Source organism: Oncorhynchus keta, chromosome 2 (assembly GCF_023373465.1).
Source record: "Oncorhynchus keta strain PuntledgeMale-10-30-2019 chromosome 2, Oket_V2, whole genome shotgun sequence".
Lineage (NCBI taxonomy): Eukaryota > Metazoa > Chordata > Actinopteri > Salmoniformes > Salmonidae > Oncorhynchus > Oncorhynchus keta.
In genome coordinates, this window is record NC_068422.1 from 9231607 (window position 1) to 9253101 (window position 21495).

The window sequence follows — 21495 nt, forward strand, 5'->3', positions numbered from 1 at the left end:
TACTAAGATTAGCTGGCTGGTGTGTTTACGGACATATTCAATCAATCCTTATCGCAGTCTGCTGTTCCCACATGCTTCAAGAGGGCCACGATTGTTCCTGTTCCCAAGAAAGCTAAGGTAACTGAGCGGAACGACTACCGCCCCGTAGCACTCACTTCCGTCATCATGAAGTGCTTTGAGAGACTAGTCAAGGACCATATCACCTCCACCCTTCCTGACACTCTAGACCCACTCCAATTTGCTTACCGCCCAAATAGGTCAACAGACGATGCAATCTCAACCACACTGCACACTGCCCTAACCCATCTGGACAAGAGGAATACCTATGTGAGAATGCTGTTCATCGACTACAGCTTCGCATTTAACACCATAGTACCCTCCAAACTCGTCATCAAGCTCGAAACCTTGGGTCTCGACCCCGCCCTGTGCAACTGGGTACTGGACTTCCTGACGGGCCCCCCCAGGTGGTGAGGGTAGGTAACAACATCTCCACCCCGCTGATCCTCAACACTGGGGCCCCACAAGGGTGCTTTCTGAGCCCTCTCCTGTACTCCCTGTTCACCCACGACTGCGTGGCCACGCACGCCTCCAACTCAATCATCAAGTTTGCAGACGACACTACAGTGATAGGCTTGATTACCAACAATGACGAGAAGGCTTTCAGGGAGGAGGTGAGGGCCCTCGGAGTGTGGTGTCAGGAAAATAACCTCACACTCAACATCAACAAAATTAAGGAGATGATTGTGGACTTCAGGAAACAGCAGAGGGAACACCCCCCTATCCACATCGATGGGACACTAGTGGAGAGGGTAGTAAGTTTTAAGTTCCTCGGCGTACACATCACAGACAAACTGAATTGGTCCACCCACACAGACAGCATCGTGAAGAAGGTGCAGCAGAAAAGTAAATAAATAAAAACAGTATGGGGATGAGGTAGGTGAAAATGGGTGGGCTATTTACCAATAGACTATGTACAGCTGCAGCGATCGGTTAGCTGCTCAGATAGCTGATGTTTGAAGTTGGTGAGGGAGATGAAAGTCTCCAGCTTCAGCGATTTTTGCAATTCGTTCCAGTCACAGGCAGCAGAGTACTGGAACGAAAGGCGGCCAAATGAGGTGTTGGCTTTAGGGATGATCAGTGAGATACACCTGCTGGAGCACGTGCTACGGATGGGTGTTGCCATCATGACCAGTGAACTGAGATAAGGCGGAGCTTTACCTAGCATGGACTTGTAGATGACCTGGAGCCAGTGGGTCTGGCGACGAATATGTAGCGAGGGCCAGCCGACTAGAGCATACAAGTCGCAGTGGTGGGTGGTATAAGGTGCTTTAGTGACGAAACGGATGGCACTGTGATAGACTGCATCCAGTTTGCTGAGTAGAGTGTTGGAAGCCATTTTGTAGATGACATCGCCGAAGTCGAGGATCGGTAGGATAGTCAGTTTTACTAGGGTAAGCTTGGCGGCGTGAGTGAAGGAGGCTTTGTTGCGGAATAGAAAGCCGACTCTTGATTTGATTTTCGATTGGAGATGTTTGATATGAGTCTGGAAGGAGAGTTTGCAGTCTAGCCAGACACCTAGGTACTTATAGATGTCCACATATTCAAGGTTGGAACCATCCAGGGTGGTGATGCTAGTCGGGCATGCGGGTGCAGGCAGCGATCGGTTGAAAAGCATGCATTTGGTTTTACTAGCGTTTAAGAGCAGTTGGAGGCCACGGAAGGAGTGTTGTATGGCATTGAAGCTCGTTTGGAGGTTAGATAGCACAGTGTCCAATGACGGGCCGAAAGTATATAGAATGGTGCCGTCTGCGTAGAGGTGGATCAGGGAATCGCCCGCAGCAAGAGCAACATCATTGATATACACAGAGAAAAGAGTCGGCCCGAGAATTGAACCCTGTGGCACCCCCATTGAGACTGCCAGAGGACCGGACAGCATGCCCTCCGATTTGACACACTGAACTCTGTCTGCAAAGTAATTGGTGAACCAGGCAAGGCAGTCATCCGAAAAACCGAGGCTACTGAGTCTGCCGATAAGAATATGGTGATTGACAGAGTCGAAAGCCTTGGCAAGGTCGATGAAGACGGCTGCACAGTACTGTCTTTTATCGATGGCGGTTATGATATCGTTTAGTACCTTGAGTGTGGCTGAGGTGCACCCGTGACCGGCTCAGAAACCAGATTGCACAGCGGAGAAGGTACGGTGGGATTCGAGATGGTCAGTGACCTGTTTGTTGACTTGGCTTTCGAAGACCTTAGATAGGCAGGGCAGGATGGATATAGGTCTGTAACAGTTTGGGTCCAGGGTGTCTCCCCCTTTAAAGAGGGGGATGACTGCGGCAGCTTTCCAATCCTTGGGGATCTCAGACGATATGAAAGAGAGGTTGAACAGGCAGGTAATAAGGGTTTGCTACAATGGCGGCGGATAGTTTCAGAAATAGAGGGTCCAGATTGTCAAGCCCAGCTGATTTGTACGGGTCCAGGTTTTGCAGCTCTTTCAGAACATCTGCTATCTGGATTTGGGTAAAGGAGAACCTGGAGAGGCTTGGGCGAGAAGCTGCGTGGGGGGCGGAGCTGTTGGCCGAGGTTGGAGTAGCCAGGCGGAAGGCATGGCCAGCCATTGAGAAATGTTTATTGAAGTTTTCGATAATCATGGATTTATCGGTGGTGACCGTGTTACCTAGCCTCAGTGCAGTGGGCAGCTGGGAGGAGGTGCTCTTGTTCTCCATGGACTTCACAGTGTCCCAGAACTTTTTGGAGTTGGAGCTGCAGGATGCAAACTTCTGCCTGAAGAAGCTGGCCTTAGCTTTCCTGACTGACTGTGTGTATTGATTCCTGACTTCCCTGAACAGTTGCATATCACGGGGACTATTCGATGCTATTGCAGTCCGCCACAGGATGTTTTTGTGCTGGTCGAGGGCAGTCAGGTCTGGAGTAAAACAAGGGCTGTATCTGTTCTTAGTTCTGCATTTTTTGAACGGAGCATGCTTATCTAAAATGGTGAGGAAGTTACTTTTAAAGAATGACCAGGCATCCTCAACTGACGGGATGAGGTCAATGTCCTTCCAGGATACCCGGGCCAGGTCGATTAGAAAGGCCTGCTCACAGAAGTGTTTTAGGGAGCGTTTGTCAGTGATGAGGGGTGGTCGTTTGACTGCGGCTCCGTGGCGGATACAGGCAATGAGGCAGTGATCGCTGAGATCCTGGTTGAAGACAGCGGAGGTGTATTTGGAGGGCCAGTTGGTCAGGATGACGTCTATGAGGGTGCCCTTGCTTACAGAGTTAGGGTTGTACCTGGTGGGTTCCTTGATGATTTGTGTGAGATTGAGGGCATCTAGCTTAGATTGTAGGACTGCCGGGGTGTTAAGCATATTCCAGTTTAGGTCACCTAACAGAACAAACTCTGAAGCTAGATGGGGGGCGATCAATTCACAAATGGTGTCCAGGGCACAGCTGGGAGCTGAGGGGGGTCGGTAGCAGGCGGCAACAGTGAGAGACTTATTTCTGGAGAGTCATTTTCAAAATTAGTAGTTCGAACTGTTTGAGTATGGACCTGGAAAGTATGACATTACTTTGCAGGCTATCTCTGCAGTAGACGGCAACTCCTCCCCCTTTGGCAGTTCTATCTTGACGGAAGATGTTATAGTTGGGTATGGAAATCTCTGAATTTTTGGTGGCCTTCCTGAGCCAGGATTCAGACACGGCAAGGACATCAGGGTTAGCAGAGTGTGCTAAAGCAGTGAGTAAAACAAACTTAGGGAGGAGGCTTCTGATGTTGGCATGCATGAAACCAAGGCTTTTTCGATCACAGAAGTCAACAAATGAGGGTGCCTGGGGACATGCAGGGCCTGGGTTTACCTCCACATCACCGGCAGAACAGAGAAGGAGTAGTATGAGGGTGCGGCTAAAGGCTATCAAAACTGGTCGCCTAGAGCGTTGGGGACAGAGAATAAGAGGAGCAGGTTTCTGGGCATGGTAGAATATATTCAGGGCATAATGCGCAGACAGGGGTATGGTGGGGTGCGGGTACAGTGGAGGTAAGCCCAGGCACTGGGTGATGATGAGAGAGGTTGTATCTCTTGACATGCTGGTTGTAATGGGTGAGGTCACCGCATGTGTGGGAGGTGGGACAAAGGAGGTAACAGGGGTATGAAGAGTGGAACTAGGGGCTCCATTGTGAACTAAAACAATGATAACTAACCTGAACAACAGTATACAAGGCATATTGACATTTGAGAGAGACATACAGTGAGGCATACAGTAATCACAGGTGTTGAATTGGGAAAGCTAGCTAAAGCAGTAGGTGAGACAACAACAGCTAATCAGCTAGCACAACAAACAGCAGGTAAAATGGCGTTGACTAGGCAACAGGGCCGACAGATAAAACAAACAAGCAGAATGGAGTACCGTGATTAATGGACAGTCCAGCGTGCATCAGCTATGTTGCCAAGAGATCAGTGTCCAGGGGGCAGCGGTGGATGGGCAGGGAAGCTGGACTGGCGAGTGTTATCCAGGTTAAAAAAAAAGACTAACTATGACTAATTTATTTTTTTATTTTTTTATTTCACCTTTATTTAACCAGGTAGGCTAGTTGAGAACAAGTTCTCATTTGCAACTGCGACCTGGCCAAGATAAAGCATAGCAGTGTGAACAGACAACACAGAGTTACACATGGAGTAAACAATTAGCAAGTCAATAACACAGTAGAAAAAAATGGGCAGTCTATATACAATGTGTGCAAAAGGCATGAGGAGGTAGGCGAATAATACAATTTTGCAGATTAACACTGGAGTGATAAATGATCAGATGGGCATGTACAGGTAGAGATATTGGTGTGCAAAAGAGCAGAAAAGTAAATAAATAAAAACAGTATAAAAACAGTATGGGAATGAGGTAGGTGAAAAAGGGTGAGCTATTTACCTATAGACTATGTACAGCTGCAGCGATCGGTTAGCTGCTCGGATAGCTGATGTTTGAAGTTGGTGAGGAGATAAAAGTCTCCAACTTCAGCGATTTTGCAATTCGTTCCAGTCACAGGCAGCAGAGTACTGGAACGAAAGGCGGCCAAATGAGGTGTTGGCTTTAGGGATGATCAGTGAGATACACCTGCTGGAGCGCGTGCTACGGATGGGTGTTGCCATCGTGACCAGTGAACTGAGATAAGGCGGAGCTTTACCTAGCATGGACTTGTAGATGACCTGGAGCCAGTGGGTCTGGCGACGAATATGTAGCGAGGGCCAGCCGACTAGAGCATACAAGTCGCAGTGGTGGGTGGTATAAGGTGCTTTAGTGACAAAACGGATGGCACTGTGATAGACTGCATCCAGTTTGCTGAGTAGAGTGTTGGAAGCCATTTTGTAGATGACATCGCCGAAGTCGAGGATCGGTAGGATAGTCAGTTTTACTAGGGTAAGCTTGGCAGCGTGAGTGAAGGAGGCTTTGTTGCGGAATAGAAAGTCGACTCTGGATTTGATTTTTGATTGGAGATGTTTGATGTGAGTCTGGAAGGAGAGTTTGCAGTCTAGCCAGACACCTAGGTACTTATAGATGTCCACATATTCAAGGTTGGAACCATCCAGGGTGGTGATGCTAGTCGGGCATGCGGGTGCAGGCAGCGATCGGTTGAAAAGCATGCATTTGGTTTTACTCGCGTTTAAGAGCAGTCGGAGGCCACGGAAGGAGTGCTGTATGGCATTGAAGCTCGTTTGGAGGTTTGATAGCACAGTGTCCAATGACGGGCCGAAAGTATATAGAATGGTGTCGTCTGCGTAGAGGTGGATCAGGGAATCGCCCGCAGCAAGAGCAACATCATTGATATATACAGAGAAAAGAGTCGGCCCGAGAATTGAACCCTGTGGCACCCCCATAGAGACTGCCAGAGGACCGGACAGCATGCCCTCTGATTTGACACACTGAACTCTGTCTGCAAAGTAATTGGTGAACCAGGCAAGGCAGTCATCCGAAAAACCGAGGCTGTTGAGTCTGCCGATAAGAATTTGGTGATTGACAGAGTCGAAAGCCTTGGCGAGGTCGATGAAGACGGCTGCACAGTACTGTCTTTTATCGATGGCGGTTATGATATCATTTAGTACCTTGAGTGTGGCTGAGGTGCACCCGTGACCGGCTCGGAAACCAGATTGCACAGCGGAGAAGGTACGGTGGGATTCGAGATGGTCAGTGACCTGTTTGTTGACTTGGCTTTCGAAGACCTTAGATAGGCAGGGCAGGATGGATATAGGTCTATAGCAGTTTGGGTCCAGGGTGTCTCCCCCTTTGAAGAGGATGACTGCGGCAGCTTTCCAATCCTTGGGGATCTCAGACGATAGGAAAGAGAGGTTGAACAGGCTGGTAATAGGGATTGCGACAATGGCGGCAGATAGTTTCAGAAATAGCGGGTCCAGATTGTCAAGCCCAGCTGATTTGTACGGGTCCAGGTTTTGCAGCTCTTTCAGAACATCTGCTATCTGGATTTGGGTAAAGGAGAACCTGGAGAGGCTTGGGTGAGGAACTACGGGGGGGGCGGAGCTGTTGGCCGAGGTTGGAGTAGCCAGGCGGAAGGCATGGCCAGCCGTTGAGAAGAGCTTATTGAAGTTTTCGATAATCATGGATTTATCGGTGGAGACCGTGTTTCCTAGCCTCAGTGCAGTGGGCAGCTGGGAGGAGGTGCTCTTGTTCTCCATGGACTTCACAGTGTCCCAGAACTTTTTGGAGTTGGAGCTACAGGATGCAAACTTCTGCCTGAAGAAGCTGGCCTTAGCTTTCCTGACTGACTGCGTGTATTGGTTCCTGACTTCCCTGAACAGTTGCATATCACGGGGGCTATTCGATGCTATTGCAGTCCGCCACAGGATGTTTTTGTGCTGGTCGAGGGCAGTCAGGTCTGGAGTGAACCAAGGGCTGTATCTGTTCTTGGTTCTGCATTTTTTGAACGGAGCATGCTTATCCAAAATGGTGAGGAAGTTACTTTTAAAGAATGACCAGGCATCCTCAACTGTCGGGATGAGGTCAATGTCCTTCCAGGATACACGGGCCAGGTCGAGGCCAGGCTTGTAGCTAGTTAGCTGGTTAGCGTCTGGAGGTTCTTGAGTGTGTTCTAAAAAAATTAAAAATAATAGCGATTCTGTATCACATTGGGTGAGGCAGGTTTCCGGAAGGTATAAACAAATTAAAAATCAAAAAGAGATAGAGAGTAAATATGGGTCTAGTGAGTGTTTGGGATGCGGCGATTCAGACGGTTAGCAGGCCTGTGCTAACAAGCTAACAGTTCGTAGGCCCGGGCTAGACAAGGTAGCAGTTAGCGGACCGGAGCTAGACAAGCTAGCAATTAGCAGGCCGAATTAGCAAGCAGGGAGATAGCGAGGGCATAAAGATCATCAAGGACATCAACCACCCGAGCCACTGCCTGTTCACCCCGCTATCATGCAGAAGGCAAGGTCAGTACAGGTGCATCAAAGCTGAGACCTAAAGACTGAAAAACAGCTTCTATCTCAAGGCCATCAGACTGTTAAACAGTCACCACTAACATTGAGTGGCTGCTGCCAACACACTGACTCAACTCCAGCCACTTTAATAATGGGAATTGATGGGAAATGATGTAAAATATATCACTAGCCACTTTAAAAAATGCTACTTAATATAATGTTTACATACCCTACATTATTCATCTCATATGTATACGTATATACTGTACTCTATATCATCTACAGCATCTTTATGTAATACATGTATCACTAGCCACTTTAAACTATGCCACTTTGTTTACATACCCTACATTACTCAGTTGGTAGAGCATGGCGCTTGTAACGCCAGGGTAGTGGGTTCGATTCCTTGGACCACCCATACGTAGAATGTATGCACACATGACTGTAAGTCGCTTTGGATAAAAGCGTCTGCTAAATGGCATATATTATTATTATTATTATCTCAAATGTATATACTGTACTCGATACCATCTACTGCATCTTGCCTATGCGGCTCTGTACCATCACTCATTCATATATATTTATGTACATATTCTTTATCCCTTTACACTTGTGTGGATAAGGTAGTAGTTTTGGAATTGTTAGTTAGATTACTCGTTGGTTATTACTGCATTGTCGGAACTAGAAGCACAAGCATTTCGCTACACTCGCATTAACATCTGCTAACCATGTGTATGTGACAAATACATTTGATATGATTTGATTTGATGTCAGGAATTGTGAAAAACTGAGTTTAAATGTATTTGGCTAAGTTGTATGTAATCGTCCGACTTCAACTGCATGTACACACACACAGTGCCTTCGGAAAGAATTCATACATTTTGTTACGTTACACCCTTATTCTAAAATGGATTAAATATTTTCTCCCCCTCGTCAATCCACACACAATACCCCATGATGACAAAGTAAAATGTAAAAAAATATATATATATATATTTATACTAAAAAGAAAACAGAAATATCACATTTACATAAGTATTCAGACCCTTTACTCAGTACTTTGTTGAATCATCTTTGAAACTGATTATGGCCTCGAGTCTTCTTGGCTATGAGGCTACAAGATTGGCACACTTTTGGGGAGTTTCTCCGATTCTTCTCTGCAGATCCTCTCAAGCTCTTTCAGGTTGGATGGGATGCGTCGCTGCACAGCTATTTTCAGGTTTTTTGGCCCAGATGGCATCCCAGCCGGGTCCTCAGAGCAGACCAGCAGGCTGGAGTGTTTACAGACATATTAAATCCCTCCCTATCCCAGTCTGTTTTCAGGTTTTTTGGCCCAGATGGCATCCCAGCCGGGTCCTCAGAGCAGACCAGCAGGCTGGAGTGTTTACAGACATATTAAATCTCTCCCTATCCCAGTCTGCTGTCCACACATGCTTCAAGATGACCACCATTGTTCCTGTACCCAAGAAAGCAGAAGTAACTGAACTAAATGACTATCACCCTGTAGCACTCACTTTGCTCATCATAAAGTGCTTCGAGAGACTAGTCAAGGATCACATCACCTCCACCCTACCTGACACCCTAGACCCACTTCAATTTTCTTACCGCCCCAATAGATCCACAGACGATGCCATCGCCATTGGACTGCACACTGCCCTATCCCATCTGGACAAGAGGAATACCTATGTAAGAATACTGTTTATTGACTATAGCTCAGCCTTCAACCCCAAAGTACCCTCAAAGCTCATCATTAAGCTTGAGGCCCTGGGTATGGAACACGCCCTGCGCAACCGGGTCCTGAACTTCCTGATGGGTGGTGAAGGTAGGAAACAATACCTCCACTTCGCTGATCCTTAACACTGGGGCCCAAAAGGGTGCCCCCTCCTATACTCCCTGTTCACCCATGACTGCATGGCCACGCACACCTCCAACTCAAGTTTGCAGACAACTGACAATAGTAGGCTTAATTACCAACAATGATGAGACAGCCTACAGGGAGAAGGTGAGGGCTCTGGGAGTGTGGTGCGAGGAAAATACCCTCTCACTAAACATCAACAAAACAAACAACATCAACATCAACAACACAAAGTAGATAATCGTGGGCTTCAGGAAAGAACTTTGCAAGTTTCATCAAGAGCTATGATTAAACTGGTCCTCATGAGGACCACCACATGAATGGAAGACCCAGAGTTACCTCAACTACAGAGGATAATTGACCAAGCATTATCACTATTGGAGACATATTTTAAGTTTTACAAGGGTATTTTATACAGCTCTGAAACTTGTTTTAAATGCAAAGAAAATACATTTTATGATTTTTAATAGGTTCAAAAAGTTGGTTGAAAATACACTTACACCTACGAGCTTCGATGGTTCTTGAATTAATCAGGTCTCTGCATATAAATACTTAGGGATATGGTTGGATGATAAACTGTCTTTTAAAATGCATATTGACCAACTTTGTAAACGGCTAAAAATCAAGCTAGGCTTCATTTATAGAAACAGGACATGCTTGTCCTCTACAATTAGAAGACAAATTGTGCAAGCTAATTTTATGTCTGTTATATATTATGGGAATATTATTTACATCCTACGGCATCAACACTTCAATCGCTGGATGCTCCTTACCATTGCACACTTAGGTGCACCAGCTACAGAACTCACCACTGAGTTTTATATCAAAATGTGGGTTGGACTTCACTGTCTGTGAGACAAGAACAACATGCTCTCGTGTTTGTCTATAAAGTACTTCTGAATAAGCTACCTTCTTATTTATCATCACTCATCAATATTATAGTTATAATTACTAAAATTAGGTCTCAAGCATGGATTACACTTGAGGCCCATGTGACCACAGAGTTGGGTATGGCTGCCTTTTCCTGTTACGCTCCTTGCTTATGGAATAGCCTGCAGACTGAACTTAAACCTGAGACTCTTGTCCCCCTGTCGCCCATTTGAAATATTTATTGTAGGATTTTTATTTTTGTATTACTTGTAACTGTTTCGGGTAATGCAAGTTATTGTGCTGTTAGGGGAATAACTCGTGTGTAATCTGTTGCAGTATTTTTTGGTGTTATCTGTGATCAATTTGTTTGTCTTGTGTAGTTTCTTAATCATTGTACCTAAACTGTATGTGTAAACATGAATACGCAGGACCCAGCTGTAAAAGAGTCCTTGGTCTGAGTCTGTGTTCCTTGTTGGAATAATAATAAGTTCATTAGAGATACCAGCCTCAGAAATTGTAGCCCAAATAAACGCTTCACGTAACAGACACATCTCAACATCAACTGTTCAGAGGAGACTATGTGAATCAGGCCTTAATGCACAAATTGCTGCACTCGCATACACTACTAAAGGACACCAATGAGAAGAAGATACTTGTTTTGGCCAAGAAACATGAGCAATGGTCCAAATTGGAGAATTTTAGTTCCAACCGCCGTGTCTTTGTGCCACGTGGTGTCTGTGAACGGATGACCTCCACATGTATTTCCTACTGTAAAGCACAGAGGAGGTGTTATGGTGTGGGGGTGCTTTGCTGGTTGCACTGTTTGTGATTTATTTAGAATTCAAGGCACACTTCACCAGCATGGCTACAACAGCATTCTGCAGCGATACGCCATCCCATCTGGTTTGGGCTTAGTGGGACTATGATTTGTTTTTCAACAGGACAATGACCCAACACACCTCCAGGCTGTGTAAGGGCTATTTGACCAAGAAGGAGAGTGGTGGAGTGCTGCATCAGATGACCTGGCCTCCACAATCACCCGATCTCAACCAAATTGAGAATGTTTGGGATGAGTTGGACCGCAGAGTGAAGGAAAAGCAGCCAGTTATCAAGGCAAAGGGTGACTATTTGAATCTCAAATATATTTTGATTTGTTTAACACTTTTTTGTTACTAAATGGTTCCATATGGGTTATTTCATATTTTTGTGTTCGCTATGCAATGTGGAGAATGAATGAATGGGGCCATGTATCGTGAGATTTTGAGTGAACACCTCCTTCCATCAGCAAGGGCATTGAAGATGAAATGTGGCTGGGTCTTTCAGCATGACAATGATCCCAAACACACCGCCCGGGCAACGAAGGAGTGGCTTCGTAAGAAGCATTTCAAGGTCCTGGAGTGGCCTAGCCAGTCTCCAGATCTCAACCCCATAGAAAATCTTTGGAGGGAGTTGAAAGTCCGTGTTGCCCAGCAACAGCCCCAAAACATCACTGCTCTAGAGGAGATCTGCATGGAGGAATGGGCCAAAATACCAGCAACAGTGTGTGAAAACCTTGTGAAGACTTACAGAAAACGTTTGACCTCTGTCATTGCCAACAAAGGGTATATAACAAAGTATTGAGATAAACTTTTGTTATTAACCAAATACTTATTCTCCACCATAATTTGCAAATAAATTCATAAAAAATCCTACAATGTGATTTTCCGGAATTTCTTTCCACATTTTGTCTGTCATAGTTGAAGTGTACATCTTTAGGGATCATGCGAATTTTCACAGCTTTTTGTTAAAAATCGCGCAACATCTCAAAGTCCTGCTACTCATGCCAGGAATATAGTATATGCATATGATAAGTATGTGTGTATAGAAAACACTCTGAAGTCTCTAAAACTGGTTAAATCATGTCTGTGGCTATAACATAACGTGTTTAGGAGTAAAAATCCCTCGAAAAACTGTTCACCAAAAACACAAAATACATATCAATCCGCCAGTCAATGTATTGTCTAAGGCAACAGAACATAAATGAAGATGCCCCGTAAATGCCTACAGCTTCCACACGATGTCGCCAGTACTGGCATTTAAAGTTTGCTTTATCCTTGGTTCTATGACGTTTTGGCCCTTCCCGTTTTAGTCTCTCCACAGGATGTTGTGAAATTGTAAACAATGGATGATGATTTCAAGACTTGCTGCTATCGAATACAGATCGCCCCGTGATCAATTTTATAGATTATTAACGTTTATTAATACCTAAAGTTGGTTTATAAAAGTAGTTTGAAGTGATTTGTAAAAGTTTATAGGCAACGTTTGTAATTTTAAAAAGTGACGTTGCGTCTTGTAAAATGGAACATTCCTGGATCAGACCGGTCTAAGGAAAATTACATTTTGGCTATACAAGGACGGATTTAATCGGGAAAAAGACCCAATTGTGATGTTTATGGGATATATAGGAGTGCCAAGAAAGAAGGTAATGAATGTTTTATATTTTATTTCTGCGTTTTGGGTAGCGCCGGCTACCGCAAAATCTGTTGTTTTAGGTGACGTTCCAGTATTTTGGGTGGTGCATGCTATCAGATAATAGCTTCTCATGCTTTCGCCGAAAAGCATTTTACAAATCTGACTTGGTGGCTAGATTCACAACGAGTATAGCTTTAATTCAGTACCTTGCATGTGTGTTTTAATGAAAGTTAAAGTTTATCAAAAACTATAGGTGGCGCTCTTGAAATTTCCGCTGATTTGGTCCCGCCAGCGGAACCAAATCCCTAACAATCCCTAACAAGTGGGGGAACTTTTGCAATTGGTGGCTGACTAAATACTTTTCTGCCCCACTGTATATGTCTCTCTTTCTGCATGGCCTGGGGGAGAGAGTCTCCTCCAGAATTTTACAACCTGAGATAACAGAACCTGGGTGTAGGAGTGAGAGAGGGGGAAGCCACGATCTGTACCCAGAAAGGGCCACGTCATGACAGTGCTTAGGGTCATTGTCCTGATGGATGGTGAACCTTCGCCCCAGTCTGAGGTCCTGAGCGCTCTGGAGCAAGTTTTCGTCAAGGATCTCTCTGTACTATGCTCCGTTCATCTTTTGCTCTATCCTGAGTAGTCTCCCAGTCCCTGCCGTTGAAAAACATAAACACAGCATGATGCTGCCACCCCCATGCTTCACCATAGGGATTGTGCCAGGTTTCCTCCAGACATGCCATTTGGCATTCAGGCCAAATAGTTCAATCTTGGTTTCATCAGACCAGAACATCTTGTTTCTCATGGACTGAGAGTCTTTAGGTGCATTTTGGCAAACTCCAAGTGGATGTCATTAGAGAGTTGGGCCAGTAACCAAAAGGTTGCTGGATCCAATCCCCGAGCTGACAATGTAAAAATCTGTCGTTCTGCCCCTGAGCACTGTTCCCCAGGCGCCGAAGACGTGGATGTCGATCAAGGCAGCCCCCCACATCTCTCTGATTCAGAGGGGTTAGGTTAAATGCGGAAGACACATTTCAGTTGTACAACTGACTAGGTATCCCTCTTTCCCCCATGTGCCTTTTACTGCGGAGTGGCTTCTGTCTGGCCACTCTACCATGAACGCCTGATTGTTGGAGTACTGCAGAGATGTTTGTCATTCTGGAAGGTTCTCCCATCTCCACAAAGGAACTCTGGAGCTCTGTCAGAGTGACCATCGCGTTCTTGGTCACGTCCCTGACCAAGGCCCTTCTCGCCCGATTGCTCAGTTTGACCAGGCAGCCAGCTCTAGGAAGAGTCTTGGTGTTTCCAAATATCTTCCATTTAAGAATAATGGAGGCCACTGTGTTCTTGGAGACCTTGCTGCATAAATGTTTTGGTACCCTTCCCCAGATCCGTGCCGCGACATAATACTGTCTCGGAGCTCTACGGACAATTCCTTTGACCTCATAGCTTGGGATTTTGCTCTGATATTCATTGTCAACTGTGGGACCTTATATAGACCAGTGTGTGCCTTTCCAAATCATGTCCAATCAATTGAATTTACCACGGGTGGACTCAACAATGATCAATGGAAATAGGATGCACCTGAGCTCAATTTCCAGTCTCATAGCAAAAGGTCTGAATACTGTTTTTGATTCTTAATACATTTGCAAACATTTCAAAAAAACTGTTTTACTTTTGTCATTATAGGGTATTGTGTGTCGATTGATGAGGGAAAAAATGAATTTAATCCATTTTATAAGGCTGTAACGTAACAAAAAGTGTCTGAATACTTTCCGAAGGCACTGTATACATAACAAAATGGAGCTAATATTTTCTTACTTAAAAAAAAACTCTGCTTAAGGGCTTGTAAGTAAGTATTTCACTGTAAAGTCTACACCTGTTGTATTTGGCACATGTGACAAATACAATTTGATGTGACTGTTCTGCAAGAACCAGTGAAAAACCCACACAATCATAGAAACCCACACTAACTTCATCAAAGAAAATTAAACATCACACAGACATAGAAACCCACACTAACTTCATCAAAGAAAAATTAAACATCACACAGACATAGAAACCCACACTAACTTCATCAAAGAAAAATTAAACATCACACAGACATAGAAACCCACACTAACTTCATCAAAGTGAAATGAAACATCACACAGACATAGAAACCCACACTAACTTCATCAAAGAGAAATGAAACATCACACAGACATAGAAACCCACACTAACTTCATCAAAGAGAAATGAAACATCACACAGACAAAGAAACCCACACTAACTTCATCAACGAGAAATGAAACATCATACAGACATAGAAACCCACACTAACTTCATCAAAGAGAAATGAAACGTCACACAGACCGAGCAGATAATAGAAGACTATTAGAAGGGACTGATTCTAAGAAGTGTAGTGTCAGGTGTCAGGCACAGCCAGAGTTACAGGAAGACAATATAGGAGAATGTTTGGTACACTTTCTGATGGAGTTCTGTGTGGCCTTCTTGAGAGATGGTGGTTGATGCGAGGTTGGAGGAGCATTGTCGGGAGGTTATGACAATACTCACAGTTGAGCTCGGTCCATGTATTGGAGGGGCTGTTGGCGGTGCGTACGGAGACGCTGCGGAGGCGGTCGTACATGAGCTCCCGGTATCGTATCCGGAAACCCAGGAGGATACCGTTAATCTTCTCCTCAGACGGATGCTGTGATGACAATACACAACGTGAGACTACCATTAGGTCATGTTCAACATAGTCTCTTTCACGGACAGTCAAATTTACAAAGCCGAGCAAGCTAACTAGATATTTGATTAAAAATAATAATATATTTAATTTATAACTCGCTTTACGATCATCCCATTTATGGCAAGCCCTCCCCGGCAAAGCATGGCCAGTGTACAACAGGACTACGATAAAGAGACAGGATTCAAAAATCCCCAGAAAACCGGAGCTCATCCAAGGCTGACTCACACAGACAGAAATCCCCAGACAACCGGATCTCATCCTTGGCTGACTTACACAGACAGAAATTCCCCTGTTGTAAAACATTAGTTAACAGGGCCAGAACAAATGGAAAAGAGAGGAGTGAGAGAGAGAACAGGGGAAAGAGAGAAGAGTTTGGATGTCTCGGTGTAAAACTCCTACAGGCAGTAACATGGGAACTCTCCATCTCCCCGTTATGACCTGCTAATTCAGGTGTTAGTGTCAGAGAGAGGAGGTGTGTGTTCCACTCAGTCTATGTACACCACCCTATTCACCGTTCTACCCTCTCATTACCACCCACTGACTGACAGATGACTGGGTTTTACTGCGGATAGGAAGACAGACATCAGGACCAATCACCACGTCTCTTCTTACCTGCCAGCGAATCAGCACGGATGTAGTTGTGTGTGGTGTGACAGAGAGGATTGTGGGGGCTTCGTCAGGGGCTGCAACAGAAGGAGAGAAAAGAACAAAGGTAGAAAGTGAGGACAATTAGTTGAGACTACCACCAGGCGCAAATAACTAACGCAGTGGTATTCACAGCATACACAACTAAAGAGAACATGTCACCCACTGGTAAACAAGTCAAATATGGGCATGACATTGATTTGAAGGAAGAACATTTCTTGAATTAAAGTTAGTTCAGCTCGGTTGACATTGTTTGGTTTTAAGTGCCCCCCCGTCACACAGCAACCACAGATGGTGAAGATGACATCACCTATTCTGCTGCTGCCAATAATGTCCTCACCACAGCATTACATGAACTCATCCTGACATTCTGATCAGGGAAAGATTCTAACCCAACACTGATGTAAAACATACTTTATAGAACCCCTGCCTACAAATGTGTCAATGTGGCAAATCCAAGGACAATGAAGACCAAATCATGTGTGGATAATATGATGTCCACAAGGATCTTTATTTTCATTGCAGTAAGATACCACAACTTGAAAAGAGTTCAAGTCTCTTACCGTCCTGTAGTGTGGTGATAACTTCACTCTCCTCGCTGTATTCACTGTCTCCTATGTCGTTGGTGGCTTTCACTCTAAACTGGTAGGAGATGAAGGGCTTCAGCCTAGCAACAGAGATGTAACACATGACAACATCATTCTCAGTCGTTACAAGATTTTTTTCAACCTTTCAAGTTCCATTTAGGGCTAAGTGCAGCTTTTCCAAGCAAATATCTCAGCTCAAGGATCTATACTGTTATAGGAAACCTTCCACTATGTACCCCTGTTAGTGCACTGGGTAGGGTGCTAGGTAGTGTGCTAGGTAGGGTCTATACTGTACCTGCCAACTATGTAGAAGCTAGACTCGTGGTTGACCGAGGCAGAGTGGACGGTCCAGTTGCTGTCGGGCAGTTCTCTCAGCTGCACGGTGTAGTAGCGGATCGGAGAGAGGCCATCGCTGCCTGGTTCCCATGACAACAACACGCTGCGGGCCTGAACATTCTCTTGGGGCACCATGGGACGACCGGTGGGCTGAGGGCGAGCTGTGGGGGGGGGGGACAGAGGAAGAGGGGAAGAGAGGGAAAAACAGAGGGGGTTAAAGAGGCTAACAAGGTTAAAAACAACAGTTCTACGATAACAAAGAAAGTTTGAACTGTGTACTGTCAGTTCTTATCAGGTTAAACAAATGACCACACACAATATCATTAGCCTACAGAACTCACTAACTCCAAGTGCTTGTGTAAAAACACTAAACAAATAGCTTATTACTGCAGATGTAACCGGGCAGAATATGACTCATTTGAAACCAATGTGCTGAATCTGTAAACCACTATCAGATGAGTGTTTCTTCTAAACTCGATGGAATTCTCTGTTGTTTACAGTAACTGCCTGACTTAGCCCAGCCACTCTAACATTTTGTGTCAACCCTGAGAAAATAAACCTGTCTGCTCTCTAACACATGTAGACAGTATTCTGTGGTATGCTCTATAAGTACAATAACTCACATGCTAATGTAACATTAAACTTGATCTAAGTACACAAAATACACAATTATTTCTGGAATGTCCTATAAGCTACAATAACTCATACTATAACTTTTCCATGTGTTTCCATAGTAACCTCACTTTTTGGTATATTCAATAAGTACAATAACTCATACACTAATGTGATATAACATGTCATCATGCCATTGAGACCGTGTCTGTGCCTCGACCTAGGTTGGGCAAAACTAAACATGGCGGTGTTCGCCTTAGCAATCTCACTAGGATGAAGACCACCTCCATTCCTGTCATTACTGAAAGAGCTCATGATACCTCACATCTCAAAATAGGGCTACTTAATGTTAGATCCCTTACTTCAAAGGCAATTATAGTCAATGAACTAATCACTGATCATAATCTTGATGTGATTGGCCTGACTGAAACATGGCTTAAGCCTGATGAATTTACTGTGTTAAATGAGGCCTCACCTCCTGGCTACACTAGTGACCATATCCCCGTGCATCCCGCAAAGGCGGAGGTGTTGCTAACATTTACGATAGCAAATTTCAATTTACAAAAAAAAAAATGACGTTTTCGTCTTTTGAGCTTCTAGTCATGAAATCTATGCAGCCTACTCAATCACTTTTTATAGCTACTGTTTACAGGCCTCCTGGGCCATATACAGCGTTTCTCACTGAGTTCCCTGAATTCCTATCAGACCTTGTAGTCATTGCAGATAATATTCTAATCTTTGGTGACTTTAATATTCACATGGAAAAGTCCACAGACCCACTCCAAAAAGGCTTTTGGAGCCATCATCGACTCAGTGGGTTTTGTCCAACATGTCTCTGGACCCACTCACTGTCACAGTCATACGCTGGACCTAGTTTTGTCCCATGGAATAAATGTTGTGGATCTTAATGTTTTCCTCATAATCCTGGACTATCGGACCACCATTTTATTACGTTTGCAATTGCAACAAATAATCTGCTCAGACTGAACATCAAAGTCGTGCTATAAATTGGATTCCTTGATGCCCTTCAGACTCCCTCTGCCTCAGAGGACAAAAATCCGTTAACCACCTAACTGAGGATCTCAATTTAACCTTGATCTAGATGCAGTTGCACCCTAAAAACTAAAAAAATGTCTCATAAGAAACTAGCTCCCTGGTACACAGAAAATACCCGAGCTCTGAAGCAAGCACAACACTGGAAGTCTTCCGAAGCTTACCGTGAGTACCGAAGAGTCAGATCGTCCTATTTTTCTAACTTAATTGAGGAAAATAAGAACAATCCGAAATTCCTTTTTGATACTGTGGAAAAGCTAACTAAAAGCAGCATTCCCCAAGAGGATGACTTTCACTTTAGCAGTGATAAATTCATGAACTTCTTTGAGGAAAAGATTATGATTATTCTACGGACTCCTCTTTAAACGTATTCCTCCAAACCTCAGTTGTCCAGAAGATAGGATGAGTGATATATCTCTTGACACAAATGAAAATAATCATGGCCTCTAAACCTTCAAGCTGTATACTGGACCCTATTTAAACTACTGAAGAGCTGCTTCCTGTGCTTGGCCCTCCTATGTTGAACATAATAAACGGCTCTCTATCCACTGGATGTGTACCAAACTCACTAAAAGTGGCAGTAATAAAGCCTCTCTTGAAAAAGCCAAACCTTGACCCAGAAAATATAAAAAAGATATGAATCTTCCATTCCTCTCAAAGATTTTATCCTTCCTGAAGACAAACAATGTATGAAATGCTTCAGTCAACCCCATCATAGCACTGAGACGGCACTTGTGAAGGTGGTAAATGACATTTTAATGGCATCGGGAGCTCTGCATCTGTCCTCGTGCTCCTAGACCTTAGTGCTGCTTTTGATACCATGATCAACATTCTTTTTTCCTTCACGGACAAGTTCTGGCCTGGTTTAGATCTTATCTGTCGGAAAGATATCAGTTTGTCTCTGTGAATGGTTTGTCCTCTGACAAATCAACTGTACATTTCGGTGTTCCTCAAGGTTCTGTTTAGGACCACTATTGTTTTCACTATATATTTTACCTCTTGGGGATGTTATTCGAAAACATAATGTAAACTTTCACTGCTATGCGGATGACACACAGCTGATATGAAGCCCCAAAATGATTATCCTGTTTCAGACATGAAGTGGATGGCTGCAAACATTTCGGACAAAACAGAGATGCTTGTTCTAGAAACAAAAGATCTTCTGTTGAATGATTAATCCTGTAAGTCGTCTCAAATAAAACTATGAAGGTCAACATTTCTCTTGAAGAAGATATCAAGACCATTTCGAGGAGCTTTTTCCATCTACGTAACATTGCAAAAATGAAACTTTCTGTCCAAAAATGATGCAGAAAAAATTAATCCATGCTTTTGTCACTTCTAGGTTAGAACTGCAATATTTTCCGGCTACCCGGATAAAGCACTAAATAAACTTCAGTTAGTGCTAAATACGGCTCTAGAATCCTGACTAGAACCAAAAATTTGATCATATTACTCCAGTGCTAGACACTGGATAGGGCTGATTTCAAGGTTTTACTGCTAACCTACAAAGCATTACATGCTCCTACCTACCTCTCTGATTTGGTCCTCACCTACACGCTTCACAAGACGCAGGCCTCCTAATTGTCCCAGAAGCAAACAGCTGGAGGCAGGGCTTTCTCCTATAGAGCTCCATTTTTATGGAACGGTCTGCCTACCCATGTCAGAGACGCAAACTCGGTCTCAACCAGTCTTTACTGAAGACTCATCTCTTCAGTGGGTCATATGATTGAGTGTAGTCTGGCCCAGGAGTGGGAAGGTGAACGGAAAGGCTCTGGAGCAACGAACCGCCCTTGCTGTCTCTGCCTGGCCGGTTCCCCTCTTTCCACTGGGATTCTCTGCCTCTAACCCTGTTACGGGGCTGAGTCATGCCGTCCCTGGGGGGTGTCACCTGGGTGGGTTGATTCATTGGTCGGCCCTTGCCCCCCACCGTGGCGGAATCTTTGTGGGCTATACTCGGCCTTGTCTCAGGATGGTATGTTGGTGGTTGAAGATAAGTGGTGTGGGGGATGTGCTTTGGCAAAGTGGGTGGGGTTATATCCTTCCTGTTTGGCCCTGTCTGTCAACATTTCCTTCAGAAGATATGATGATTAAACTTAATTCGGTGTCCTGTCAAGTGTGCGTTCTCTAATTCTCTCCTTCTCTCTTTCTTTCTCTCTCTCGGAGGAAGGACCATGTATGACATGAGGACTCCTTGCTGTCCCCAGTCCACCTGGCCATGCTCCTGCTCCAGTTTCAACTGACCTGAGCCCTAGGACCGTGCCCCAGGACTACCTGACACATTTGACTGTGCTTCAGAAGATATGCTGGTCATTTATGAACATTTAACATCTTAATGTCTGTCAACATTTCCTAGGTTTTGGCCTTTCAGAGCCACCGTGCTTTTACACCTGCATTGTTTGCTGTTTGGGGTTTTAGGCTGGGTTTCTGTACAGCACTTTGAGATATCAGCTGATGTACGAAGGGCTATATAAATAAATTTGATTTGATTTGATTTGAATTTGATCTGACATATCTTTCAAACATTTCTCTTCTCGGTAGTGACCACCAGTGCCTCTGCAGCCTATGATGCGGATTACTGACTCTCAGGCCAGTCACCATGTACTGTGGTTTAAACGTCCACTTTCCTTCAGACGATACGTGATCTGATAGGCTGAGAAGAGAAAACAGAAAACACAACATGAAAGCATAGAGTCAGAGTCAGACACTATTAACTTGATGATTAAACTTAATGTCTGTCAACATTTCCTTCAGAAGATATGATGATTATCCTTAATGTCTGTCAACATTTCCTTCAGAAGATATGAGGATTATCCTTAATGTCTGTCAACATTTCCTTCAGACGATATGATGATTATCCTTAATGTCTGTCAACATTTCCTTCAGACGATATGATGATTATCCTTAATGTCTGTCAACATTTCCTTCAGAAGATAT

At 44.4% G+C, this 21495-nt stretch overlaps 1 protein-coding gene across 1 annotated transcript in view; it reads right to left on the bottom strand.

The window, feature by feature from the left end:
- LOC118370908 (protein sidekick-2-like) overlaps positions 1-21495 on the bottom strand; it is a 668753-nt gene that overhangs the window by 54860 nt on the left and 592398 nt on the right. The window contains exons 29-33 of the mRNA XM_052485096.1: positions 21182-21211; positions 16856-17057; positions 16537-16640; positions 15941-16011; positions 15151-15286 (exon numbers count right to left, since the gene is read on the bottom strand). Coding sequence (XP_052341056.1) covers positions 15151-15286; positions 15941-16011; positions 16537-16640; positions 16856-17057; positions 21182-21211 — 543 coding nt within the window. The remainder of the gene's footprint in view (positions 1-15150; positions 15287-15940; positions 16012-16536; positions 16641-16855; positions 17058-21181; positions 21212-21495) is intronic.